At 41.5% G+C, this 13,826-nt stretch overlaps 2 protein-coding genes across 14 annotated transcripts in view; one reads left to right on the plus strand and one right to left on the minus strand.

Annotated features, from left to right (window-relative positions):
- LOC126282234 (immediate early response 3-interacting protein 1) overlaps positions 1-973 on the minus strand; it is a 33,900-nt gene extending 32,927 nt beyond the window's left edge. Inside the window, exons 1-2 of the mRNA XM_049981811.1 lie at positions 886-973; positions 669-802 (exon numbers count right to left, since the gene is read on the minus strand). Of these exons, the coding sequence (XP_049837768.1) occupies positions 669-759 (91 nt within the window). The 5' untranslated portion in view covers positions 760-802; positions 886-973. The remainder of the gene's footprint in view (positions 1-668; positions 803-885) is intronic.
- Positions 823-13,826, plus strand: part of LOC126282231 (bumetanide-sensitive sodium-(potassium)-chloride cotransporter-like) — a 221,222-nt gene continuing 208,218 nt past the window's right edge. For 5 of the 13 annotated variants that reach the window (XM_049981796.1, XM_049981808.1, XM_049981803.1 and 2 more), the window contains exon 1: positions 1,074-1,549. In XM_049981796.1, coding sequence (XP_049837753.1) covers positions 1,151-1,549 — 399 coding nt within the window. In that variant the 5' untranslated portion in view covers positions 1,074-1,150. Of the gene's footprint in view, positions 1,550-13,826 lie in introns of all 13 variants that reach the window. The other 8 variants (XM_049981805.1, XM_049981802.1, XM_049981806.1 and 5 more) reach the window with 5 other exon arrangements.

A 13,826-nucleotide genomic window follows, 5' to 3' on the forward strand; every position in this document is an offset into this window, starting at 1 on the left:
AATAAAAGAGCTGTCACTAAGCACCTCATCAAATCTGACAACAACATGACAGTATAGCTTTAACTATAATAAATTTTACCATTCAAAAATTTAGACTCTGCACAATAAGACAATACTCTCATAGCGTCGGTGTAGGAGAGACTATGAAGTATTAAAACTATTATTATGCTTTTCGTTAACACTCATAATATTTCATATCAATTTTATGTACCTATTATAAGTACGACATATTGAGATGAGAATTACACAGCCAAAAAGTTACAATTTTTCAAGAAGACATACACTGTACAAAAAAAAGAGTGAAATGAATAGCAATACTGAAAATATTTATCTCATAGTAACAAGACAGAGTAGAGAAAATTTTGTGTTATGAAAAGCACTGGAAGAATTTTTATAACTTTCTTTTTACGTCATGAAGTAATGCCAAAATAAAGAAGAAATGCATCACAAATGTACTGTACTACATCTTCTCTTCAGTTGACTAAATTATAGGTTATGTGGAGTTAGTTCATCCATCATATGACCGCGACTTGTCTTAGTTATTTGGCTATTTCCCTTTTTTTCCAGTTCTGGTTACAAGTAACAAATCGTAACATAACTTTCATGCTACGTATAACGTCAGTTTCCACCATCTTTCATAATGTCCAAGCACTAAAAAGCATACTCACTCTTTGCCAAAAATCTCTCTTCGTGCAAGATACACACGGCGTTTAAGCAGAGTAGTGAGGCTTCAAACAAGTTCCACAATGTAAACGCCATCTCTATGTTAAACAATCGTCAACAGCACACGCCAGTCTCTGCCCTGCAATGTGCAAATTCTGTGATAACAACTGTCTCCCTTACGGCGAATACAGGTGCTTTTATGGAAATGCTTATCTCATATACTTTCAACAGCCCGCTGATTCTGTCAAACCAAATTATCAAGAAACAAGATGTAATTACTGCGCGTGTACTTTTGTAATCGACACTGGCGCGACCTATCGAACAGTTGAGCAGTCCGAGCTGCAGCAAAAAGTTGTTTAGCGGTAGGCTTTTGCCCATTTGGCGCGAAACAGAAGCTGCGACCTGCGCTTAAATAGTGACTGACAGTTTGTATGGGGCTTCTATTTGTTGTATTGTTCGCCCGGGTGATACAGCTGAGTCTATCAGGATGTCATCGAAGGAACTCGAGAATAAAGGAAAGCGAAAAATATTGGACATTGAGACAGGAAACGCCGAAAAACGAACACGATTTCAAGTGAATCCTGTTGATAGCGTTACATTAGCGCATTATGTTAGAGGTAACCGTTATCGTGGAACAGACTCGCTTCGTGAAATTGGTTCGGCTTCTCTTACGACAGACACTAACCTGTCCGTTTCTCCAGATAGTAGTTCGTCGCCTTCTTCTGATGTATCTGGAAATGATTCGAACCCCGGGAAAAGTTTTCGTCATTTTACAAGAGAAGTTCTTCCAAGACTCGAAAATTATCGAAATGTGATGTCAATACACGCAGCCTCCAGACCGACTCTTGACGAGTTGCACAATGCTACTGTTCAGGGAGAGGGCAAGGTAGGAATACTTGTTTCGGTTATTTAAGGTTTTTTCATAAGCCCTTAGTTTTATTGATGTGACCATGTTTTACTAATTGTCTACTGAGCGAGCTGCTTTTTTGCTGAAAATATATCTTTTGGCGGCGCTAAAACGGCCGCGTTTATTTACGCGTCCAGGGTTTCTCTCACAATGATACAGAGTTTTAACTGTTTCTTCGCATCTCTCCACGCTCCCACTGCATGTACTTTGGATTCCCATTGACCAACCAATTGGGTAACAGTTAAGTAGCCGACCGCCTTATATTTTTATTACTTTTTGATGTTTCAAAATACTCTATTGAAATTTACCTTACAATATTAGCTTTCATAGTGGAAAAAGTACGTTGGATATGGCGTAAACATTGACTTCGGGTTACGTTACTGAGAAATCCATTACCCTAATCCTTATTTAGCATTCATATTCGTTGTCTTTGCCTGTTCACAAGAGGATAACCACCTTCTAACATAGACCTCGGACTACACCACAGATCAGTGTCACTACAAGCACGGGGTACACTACCACATTCAAAGTTGACGCGGAGGCTAAGAAGATAAACTTCGGTTTCCTAGACTTAGCCTGGCAAAGGAAAAGTTCTTATAGCTCAGGTATTAATGAATCGTAAACGGTTAAGATCTTGGCAATGAGCTACCCAACAATTTCGAAAATAGTTACAAAAGTGTAGTTAATCTTGAATATCTAGCAGGAGCGATCCTGTGAACATGATAGTTTCCCAGCAACATCAAGGCCCACTGAACTGGTTCATTTCAATGAATTACATCTGCCACATTGCCTCCCATTGAATGGATCAAAATATCCCTTTTACGTTTATTACTGCGCAGTTTCTTTGTGAAACTATATTGTGCCGTTTCGGCGGAGAAGCTAGTTGTAAATAGTGGCCTCGGTCAAGGACAGGTGAAGCAGTCTTCTAGACATTTTAGTTGCAGCACGGTCCATAGTCACAGCAAATTGTCTGAATGATAATTGTACCACATCGGTCACAGGAGACACAATGTCCTATCCTTCCAACTCCATAACTGCTGTGCATTATCATTTTATTTATTTTGTCATGACACTCATAAAATTCACTGCATAGCTGCAAAATGCTATTTGTGGCGCTTAAAACATCTCAAGACAAGGAAAATATGACACTCGAGCCCAGATTGTTTTCATAGACTAAGATTTCTTCCTTGTACGTCATGTCTACATATAGGTAAAAATAAAAATTTATTTCGAGGTTGAAAATGTGTGATAGCTCCGTTAAATTCGAAACTGAACTTAATGCATTACATCGTAACCTTCCTGTTTCTAGACATGCTGACAATATCTACCAGTGAAGGCGTCAAATCAGATTCATCTTATGGACGTCTTTGAGTGTCAGTATGGGAAATGAAAGGCACACTAACAGTGGAAATGGGATACATTTTCCCGATCGGGGATGATTAGATAAATCAGAATGGTTACAAAGAATATAAAATCCTTGTAACAGTTTTGCAGTAACAATGGTACAAATGTTTGGAGTGAGTCCATACGAAACGCTTCGGTACATTAAAAACTGCTAGCATATATTAAATGTTTTCTGTACTTTTCTCCTCTAATCGAGCTTTAACATTTGTGTCTGTGAAGTTGAACGTAAATGCGTTGTCGGATTTGCGTATATCCATACATCAGTATGTTGCTGTTAAACTTACTGACAGTAAAAGTAATGGTTTTGGAACTGGCAAGGGTTTATATTAGAGTCCCAGAGTGGTACAGTGTTTAAGTGTCTTTCCTACTTGTTACTGACTTCTGAAGATAGTATAATGTGCTCTGGCCCGTTGCTTTTCAACTAAATAACATGCTAGTTGGTAGAAAGGCAGTGAGGACCACTTTCGAATATTAGGGAGAGGCTTTCCAATTCCGGTACTCGCCTTGCCTTACAAACAAGTCGTTGACAAATTCGGGACGGAGCCATAGGATGACAGCTGTTTCGCTTGATTCGGGTACAACATGGCTAGACAAAAACCTCTGTGTGTGTCTCTCATAAATTCCTTAACAATTTATTTGTAATAAGATATCACTGCACCATTTGGAGTTTTGCATTTTAACGGAGAGTACAGACTGGTTCAGGTTCATAACACTGAAGAAAATTCAATACTTAAAAAAGTATTTTAATTTCAGTACCGTGATAATTTTTGTTTCTATAATCATATGTAAATAGTAGAATGAAGGGGAAATAGAAAATTAGTACTTCTGGAGAGTTATAGCTACTCTTGACTTACTTAAAATCCTATGTAAATACAGAGTGTTTTCTATCGACACAATCACTGAATGATTACTTCAATATAGCAGAACAAAGACGGCTAACAAAATTAACAAAAGAGAACAATTTACAGCACCTGTGACTAACAAAATCTTAACTCAAAAAATAAACACAGAATTCCTGAGATACAAGCCTTACTTTCCCGACGTAAGGTCAAGGCATTGTCAATAGCAATCATGCAGTTTAAAAATTCCGGAATTGTAGTTTTAGAAATAGAATGAGAATATACCAGTGATAAGAGGTCTCCAGTTGCTAGTTGTCTTAGTTTCACTTGTAACTTAAGGCGTCGTGTCACCTTAATTAAAAGTTTCACTTGTTATTTACTAATTAACGACACTATGACGCCCCCAAATGATTTCGGACATCCGCTTGCGTGCCCAGTATCTCTAGGACTATGTTCTTTGTTAACATTTCTGCGACTTGAATTCTGTACAAACACATTTAGAGCTAAATACTTTATTTTAGTTGAAACCGTCTTGAATACAGGGCTAGCAGACAATCAGATCGCACGTATGTAAACACTAGCCCCAAAGGGCGATGCTGTAAGTTTTCGATGCCTATGCAAACGCGCCCGGAAGTCGATACTTGTTCGGCATGTGCTGTGCGCCTCGCTGCCGATAGATCCTATAGCGGGAGGGTTAAAAACAGAAAAGTTTCGTATGTCTTTTATGGAACACTGATCGGCAACAAAATATAATTTCTATGCGTTAAAATATTACTTCAGTTAGCTACGCATCTTAGGCGGTATATTTGTCATTTTGCAGTGCTGCTTCTTTATGTGCGGCAGACATTGGAAACCTTTCAAAAAATTTCGAAACTGTTTACACCAGTTAGAAGAATGCGTCAGGTACCAATGAAAAGCAGGATATTATTTAGAGCTGCAGTCGTTAATCTGTGGCAAGTGAACTGGTGTCAAGAAATAAACGAATTACTCCGTATCAGAGTTTGTCAGCTTTGGTGTCAATGGGAAGTTACGGGTAGTGGATATTGCTACTCGAGTGGCAGTAGCGTCACATACATATTTCCATTCTATGAACGTCCTCGGCCACGGAGAAGTTTCATTATATTAAATAATTGAGAAAATAAACTGTTTTTGAATAGACAATACACTCTGTATTATATAGGCTATTTATGAACTGGCGATTTTTAGTGGAAAATCGTTTGAAAAACGATAATTATGAAAATGTGATGTTTTCCTTTGTATCTAGCAGTCAGTTTTAACAGAAAACCTGTAAACGGCCATGACATGAATTGACTTTTCTGATATTTACCGATCAGAACAAGCATGTCAGTGTGTTTAAAACATACACATCGTTGCCTATGCAGATGATAACTTTACAGATTTCACTACCTCTGCAGCTAACAGTCACCTGAGGCAAGAAATTTACTATTACTAAGAGAGTCTAGTGATACTCGATGGTAGTCTTTTAACCTCATTATTGGCAATTGATCCTCATAAAGAAAGTAAAATAAGAAATAAGATGCACTACTCCCCACAGAAGCTCAGTAGGATGTGGATAGGGTACTCCTCGGACAAGAATGTGTATTGCCATCTTGCAACGTAAAAATAGAATGCATAGGCTGCAGTGTATGACAACTGATGTGAAGCATCAGAAGTCCAAGGCGATCAAAACTGTATCCCTCCATGGGGCTTGCATCTCTTTCTTGATTTCCTGCTTGGTCACCACAGCTGAATAGCCCTTTCAGTGTTAGTTCCCTTTGTGTGCTGCAAGTCTGTCTGTAAACTGTTCTTTCATTCTCTCTAAATTTCCAATGGACGATTATCTTGGTTCCGGCTGTGCTTGGATTTGGTTTGTGTTTCGGATGCTCACTGTCTTACCTTACAGCCTTCTACAACTTTTTATTATCAATTACCTGGTCTACTTGTTGCATCTGACTTGCTGCTGCTTTTCAAAATATTACAGAAATGTGGATAGTGTAGGAGAGGTTGCCCAGCACAACATGTATTCTACCTTTGTGCTGTTCTTTCTTTATACCCTTCTTTCTTGCAACAATACTATGCCCAATACCCAGTACTAGCCATTCAGTTTGGGAGGGAGGGGGGGTGGGGCGGGAGGGAGAAGGGGCCATCAACTACTGGGATGGTGGTAGCCCCCCTGGCAGTGCAGGGGTTCCACTGTTTGCGCCTCAGCTGGAAAATCCGTACACAAGCTAAGGAATATGTGCCCCTAATGGCTGGGGTTTGCGGCTGCGAGGCAATGTATTACCGGCACTGTAATTGTAACTTAACTGTTGCTGTAGCTGGATGGCACCTGTTTGGAAAATTCCCATTGGGAGTGGGTGGTACCATGGCAGAAATTAACAGATGAAGAGAATTTTTTTTTTTCTGCTGGTTGCTGCATGGCCCTAGCACTCTGTTCTGAAAGCAAGACATACTACAATGCAGAGAGTTATGACTCCAAAATGTTTCCTTCCCTATAGTGATGGGGAAACCCAAATGAAAACAATAGATTCACTCAGTTGTTGGAAAACAATCAGCTCACATTGAGTTGTAGCTTTATGTAACAGTTGAATTACTTATTCATTCTTTTGAATAAACCAGTCTAAGGAAGCAACTGAATGGAAACAATTGAATCAGTCACTTGTATTTTTAGGTATTGGTTGGATTATTATTCATTCATTTTTTCACATGAAACTTGTCTCTAGGTGCAGCCAAATGAAAAAAAAGTTGACGGAATTCAATGGTGTTTTGTGCATTGATTGAGTTATTCATTCTTCCTTTTCGAATGAAATCACTCCTTAGTTTTTCTGTTGATTGAGGCATGTATTCATTCGTTCATTCAACTGAAACCACTGTTTAGAGGTTTAGTTAACTGAGTTTAAATGAAACCAGCCTGTAGCACTTTCAGTAGATGAAGTAAAGCTGTGATATGCAGTGCTGTACACCCCCCCCCCACCCCCCCCCCCACCCCCAGAAGGAAGCTCCACACCAAGTGTACATGAAGACATCTCAGTGGGTGCACCAAAGTTAAAATAAGCATTATACATATTCATTTAATTATGTACTGAAAGACTAATTCTTCTTTTCACCATTTAAAACTGATAAAAAGACTGCTGTGCATTAAGTTTGTCAAGGTACAATCAACAACAAGCAGCTAATAAAGCTTCATTGGCTGTACAAAGTTCAGCAAGCACAAAAGTTTTCCTGGGTGCACGTGAAGAAAAATGATGCAGGCCAAATTTTTGTGACTGTTTGCATTCCATTTTACTGAAAAGGTATGATGATGTCCAGTAATTAAAAATCATTTTAATGTAGCCCCTGTGTGTCCCACACATTCCACATCAGTGTCCTGCTGCTACCACAGCCATGGTGACAGGCAGTGTGAGGAGGTAGCCTGTCACCACTAGGCAGGTGCCAACAATACTGCACTTCCACCGGCCACCACTCCACCCCCGTCACCGGGTGTTGCCCTGGCCCCAGCCCTGGCAGCAGCAGGAGGTCGTTACGGTGGCAGTGCCCAATCAGCCATTGTGTCCTCCATCCCCCCTTCCCCCAGAAAACTGTGCAAAAGTATGTAAGAGAAATCATTAAAACCCAGAGAATCAGTGAAAACATCCATTCAACTGATGTAACCAACAAATACTTGTCACTCTGTTTCTTAAGTTAAGGAAAACTACTCAAACCTGGCGAGTGACATGGTGACAGACTAGTTTCATTCTGTTGTTTCATTTGACTGAAAAAATTGATGGAATGAGGAAACAATCAACTGGGCATTCAGCTGTTGGTTGTTCAATGACTACTTCCCTAACTACACCATGGGAGGAACACTGGTCTCAGAGACAAGGCGAGTAAGACTGCCCCAAATACTTGGTTTGCTCTTAGATAGATGGGGTTTTCTTTATCAATACAAAGCCACTGTTCTTCGTTGAACACTTACAGGACAGGCAAAGTATAACAATCCTCCTACTGTATCCCCCTAAAAGTCTAAATATGGTATAGGGTATCATTTTACACTGAGACTGATGGCAAGTTGCCCATGTTGATTTGGAACAATGAGATGTTTTGTCTGTTGTGTCCAGGAGGAGCCAAAAGACAACAGATTGGGTAGTGGAGCCCTCATCTTCCCCTTTGAAGGTGACTCTTTGCCTGAGAAGATCAAATGATAGTGTAGCACTTTGATGTTGAGATGTGTATTCCTCCTCCCAAACAGTACTACAAATGCATGCAATTTGGATGCTTTATTGGCACCTCACAATTATAGCTTTTGGCCATTAAATATCATCATTACACACACACACACACACACACACACACACACACACACACACACACACACACACACACACACACACAAACTGCACAACTGTAGTCTCAGACAACTGAAACCACACTGTGAGCAGCAGCACCAGTGCATGATGGTGGGGTAAGGAGGTTGGAGTGGGGAGAGGGAGAGATAGTATGGTAGAGGTGGTAGATAGTAAAGTGCTGCAGGTTAGACTGACTGCAGGGGGATGGGGAAGTAGTGGAAAATGAGAGAAATAGAGACTGGTGGTGGAATGAGAGCTGTGTAGTGTTGAAATGGGAACAGAGAAGGGGCAGGATGGGTGAGGACAATGACTAACGAAGGTTGAGGCCGGGAGGGTTACAGGAACATTGGATGTATTGCAGGGAAAGTTCCCACCTGCACAATTCAGAAAATCTGGTGTTGGTGAGAAGGATCCATATGGCACAGACTGTGAAGCAGTCACTGAAATTAAGGATATCGTGTCTGGCAGCGTGTTCAGCAACAGGGTGGTCTTGTTACTGGGCTATAGTTTGTCGGTGGATAGTTTGTCGGTGGCCATTCATGCAGACATCTTGTTGGTTGTCATGGTTATGTAGAATGTAGCACAGTGGTTGCAGCTTAGCTTGTAGACCACATGACTGGTTTCACAAGAAGCCCTGCCTTTGATGGGATAGGTGATGTTAGTGACTGCACTGGGGTAGGTGGTGATGGGAGGATGTATGGGACAGATGTTGCATCTAGGTCTATTGCAGGGGTATGAGCCATGAGGTAAGGGATTGGGAGCTGGGGTTATGTAAGGATGGAAGAGAATATTGTGTAGGAGGGGTGGGAAGGATAGTGGGCAGGACATTTCTCATTTCAGGGCATGACGAGAGGTGATAGAACCCTTGCTGGAGAATGTAATTACTCCAGTCCTGGGTGTTACTGAGGGGAATATTCCTCTGTGGCTGGACAGTGGGACTCTGGGAGGTGATGGGAGACTTGAAAGATAAGGCACGGGAGGTTTGTTTTTGTACAAGGTTTGAAGGATAATTATGGTCTCTGAAGGCTTCAATGAGACCCTCGGTATATTTCGAGGGACTGCTCATAACTGCAGATGTGATGACCGTGGGTGGCTAGGATGTATGGGAGGGACTTCTTGGTATGGAACAGGTGGCAGCTATCGAAATAGAGGTATCGCTGGTGGTTAATAGTCCTGTTATGGACAGAGGTACTGATGTAGCGATCTTTGAGGTGGAGGTCAACATCTAGGAAGGTGGCTTGTTGGGTTGAGCAAGACCAGGTGAAACAAATGGGGAGAAGTTGTTTAGGTTCTGGGTGAATGTGGATAGGGTGTCCTCAGCTATGGTCCAGATAGCAAAGATGTCATCACTGAATCTGAACCAGGTGAGGGGTTTAGGATTCTGGGTGTTCAGGAAGGATTCCTCTAGATGGCCCATGAATAGGTTGGCTTAGGATGGTGCCATACAAGTGTCCATAGCTGCACTCCGGATTTGTTTGTAGGTAATGCCTTCAAAGGAGAAGTTATTGTGGATGAGGATATAGTTGGTCATGGCGACTAGGAAGGAGGTAATTGGTTTGGGATCTGTTGGGTGTTGGGAAAGGTAGTGTTCAGTAGCGGTAAGGCCATAGGCATTAGGGATATTAGTGTACAGGGAGATGGCATCAATAGTGACGAATAGGGCACTGTGTAGTAAAGGGACAGGGACTGTGGACAGTTTGTGGAGGAAATGGCTCGTATCTTTTATATAGGTGGTTAGGTTCCAGGTAATAGGTTGAAGCTGCTGTTCTATAAGAGCAGAGATTCTCTTAGTGGGGGCACAGTATCCAGTCACAATGGTACATCCTGGGTGATTAGGTTTATGGACTTTATCAAGCACATAGAAGGTAGAAGTGGGGGGAGTGGTAGGGGTGAGCAGAGAGGTGGACTCCAGGGAGAGGTTCTGGAATGGGCCTGAGGAATTGAGTAGTGACTGGAGATGCTGCTGGATTGCTGGAAGGGGGTTACTGTGGCAAGGTTTGTTGGTGGAAGTATCTGACAGCTGGTGAAGTCTTTCTGCCAGGTAATCACTGCAGTTCAAAACAACAGTGTTGGAGCCATTGTCCACAGGTAGGGTTATAAGGCCAAGATCAGCTTTTAGATGGTGGACTGCAGTTCTTTCTGTAGATGTAACATTATTTTGCATGTTGAGGGAGTTGGGAAAGTTGGTGAGACAAGGTTTGAGGTCAAGAAATTCTGGAAAGTTAACAGGGGGTGGTTTGGGGTCAGTGGGGGTGGATCATGGTTGGATGGAGGAGTAAACTGACCAGGAAAGTACTTAGGCTCGAACAAATACAAATACACCAAAATCATGTGAGAAATAATGTAAAGGGCTCTTATTGCACTTGTGATACTCCCACATTTGCAAAACTCTGCAGTCGTCCGTTAGAGGCCTCTGCATATGCCATGCCGCATTGGACACTGACCTGCCGGTATGCCAGTCAGGACCAGTAGGGACGGTGCAGTGTGCCTCTAAAAATATGTTTTGTGACATTATTTGTGTATTGAAGCGTCAAATGACTCTGTCATTGGTAATCAATCCTGCTAATGTATTGCAATTGGTTGAGATGAAGCTACGAAGAATCCTTCTTCGTGAAGATGGTATTGGTGTAGAAGATGAATCATTCGCATGTTTTCTGTATCTATTATAGTGCAGAAATATGAGCATACAGATACTGTTGTAACACTAACACATAATGATGATGATAGGGATGATAATGACGAACAACTCATTGCAAACGATAGTGCTATGGCAAGTGGTAGAAGAGGCGATGGAAGCAGTGACAGTGAATACCAACCGTCTCCCAAGAAGAAGGTTAAAGTTGCTAGTATCATCATGGCATTTGATGACAACACACTGGGGAACATGTACGACGATTATTACGCAAGACGTTTCGACACATACGATAAACTTCTGAAAAGATACCCTAAACTGAAGTCTAAAAGCAATATTAAAAACATACTGGATTACGTGGCAAACAAAAGAGATGGAAATACGGTTTTCAAAGGAAATCGTACACTGCTGTTAAAGACCATCAAGGACCATGTAATAGCAAAATTCGATGAAGCGCGAGAATGCGGTTCCGCTGTTCATTATTGGCATTTACAACATTGGGCTTTGGAAATAGCCAGAAATCTCGGGTGTACAAACTTTACAGCTTCACTAGGATTTGTTACTAATGTGAAAAAGGAGTTCAGGATAACATCACGCCGTATCACTATGCTCCAAGCACGAAAATATAAGGATGATGAAGAAGAGCTGATTGAAAGTGCTCAAATGTTTGTTTGCTGACATCAATGAGCATATCACGAGAGAAAACATCGATATTAGTTCTGTATGGAACTGTGATCAGAGTCAGTTCAACTATGAACTTTCTTGTGACAGAACACTATCAATGAAAGGGGAGAGAAACACTGTCGTGATGTTGCAATCAGTTAACTGTGCAACACATAGTTACACGACCGATGTTGCTACATCAATGGACGTACGATTGTCAGACAAACTCTATATTTGCTACCAAGAATCCAGTGGAAAGTTTGAACACCACAAGTCAATTGAAATAGAAACGCAGTGCTCCCCAAATGTTGTCGTTGGTGCAAGTGTGAGTGGAAAGATGATGAAACAACATCTGAAGACGTTTTTTCTGTCAGTTTTGAATCCACATTTGTCGAGAAAGTCATTAGTACTTTGTGACTCCTGGTCTGGACATAAGGATGAACGAGTACTACTGGAAGCATCTGGTGGAAAACATGTAGATTTTAAAATCATTCCACCTAAAACTACAAAATATGCACAATATATGTATATTTCTTCAGGCAATTTAAAATATATGCCAAGAGAATAACAGACTTCATTTAACTATGTTCCAAGTAATATGCAGCCGAAATTGCACGACAGATTCTTTATCATGAATATGCATTCTGTCATTTACAATCAGTTATCTGCGAGAGTATATGGACCAATGCTTCGTTATGCATGACAGAATGATGGCTACGGTATTGGTGAACCAGTGAAAAACTTTAAAAGTGTCATTGACATGGCATTCAACACTGATATTATAGAATGTGCAAATATGCCATGCGATCAACTTGAATTTCTTCACTGTGTGTTTTGCAGTCATTCGTACTGCTCGGAGCATTTTATTGACACTCCGCATTTACATCTATAGTTAAGATTGCTGCATTGCGTATGGTGTCTACAATTACATCTCCAGTGATATCTAGAGCATGACTGCAGAGTTTTGCAGAAAAATGACACATTCAGAGGTACATAATGGTCGTTAACCAAACGTTCATACAGATCTGTTTGTTCAAGCCCAAGTACTTTCCTGGTGACTTAGGCGAGGTTCAGTATTGGGCCAGCCTCCTCCTTATCCCAATCATCATTAACTGGTGCTGCTGCTCTGTGTGGTTTCAGTTGCAGTGTGTGAGCTCCATTTGCATGCATATTTGTGTGTGTGTGTGTGTGTGTATGTGTGTGTGTGTGTGTGTGTGTGTGTGTGTGTGTGTGTGTGTGTGTGTGTGATATCTGCGACTCATCTCTGCTATATGGTGAGTAGTAACTTTGCTTCTCATAATATTGTTACATTCCATCCTGAATCTTCTGTTGTTTGAAATCCAGGTATAAGATTGCTTGACTGCCTCACATACCAAAGGACTAAGAAAAAATGTGTTTGCCTACACCCCTACATGTATTAAGACAATGTATGCCACTGCTGTGATGATGTCATCCTCTTTAGTAATTGTGCCATTGCCCTCCATTCTTCTACATCTAGCCCTTGGAGCCACTCAACTACATCCACTCCCCTGGTGGTTGAAGGTACTCCTCTTGCTGCTTCGTGCTTCGCTGCAACTGGATTGCAGCCAGTGGCTTAGAGTCACAGGTTGCAAGTTGTAGGACATTGCGCTCCTCTTCTGTCCCAGAATGTGGGGCACACAAGCTCTTACACAAGTCTTAATCATCTAAGGTCAAGGCGAGAAGAAATAGTCCTCCAAAAAGACAGGTATTCTGATGATCCTGTGCTGCCAGACCCAGCATGTTCTGCATGTCCATCCGTGGCAGTGTTCCTGGTGCCTTCCTCCCATCCCGCCTTTCCCCACACACGCAAACCCTGATGAAGAACAAATGTGTATTGAATGGGTACCTTCACAACCAGTGGCAGCAGGCAACACTGAGGCATGACCTGACTCCTTGGTCCTTTCATGCCCATACAGGATACTGATAGTGGTCCTCCAGTAGAACTGTAGTGGTTTTTTTCCACCGCTTGGCTGAGTTATGATGTATTTTGTGTGTTTCACCTTTTTTTTCCCTCACCCCTCAGGAAATTTGTTTTGCAGCAATGCAGACCCCTACTGTCTGCAGCTGTCTGGGCCATTCTAGAATTGCACTCACTATGAACAACTTTTAGGACTCCATCTACAGCAAACACATGCCACTAAATATGACTTCAGAGGCTGTGGTTGTTCATTTGAAGACACCTGGAAATTACCATCTGTAATATGTGTCTCCTTTCCAACAAAATGTTCAAGAATGCTGTGTCTGCACTGTTTTCTCAGCTCTCCCCACCCTTCCTAATGTACGATGACTTCAGTGCTCGCAATTCTTTGTGGGATAGATCTATGAACACTGGTCATGATAAAGCTGCTGAAATCTTGATCACAGAGCTCGAT

The sequence above is a fragment of the Schistocerca gregaria genome, chromosome 7 (genome assembly GCF_023897955.1).
Source record: "Schistocerca gregaria isolate iqSchGreg1 chromosome 7, iqSchGreg1.2, whole genome shotgun sequence".
Lineage (NCBI taxonomy): Eukaryota > Metazoa > Arthropoda > Insecta > Orthoptera > Acrididae > Schistocerca > Schistocerca gregaria.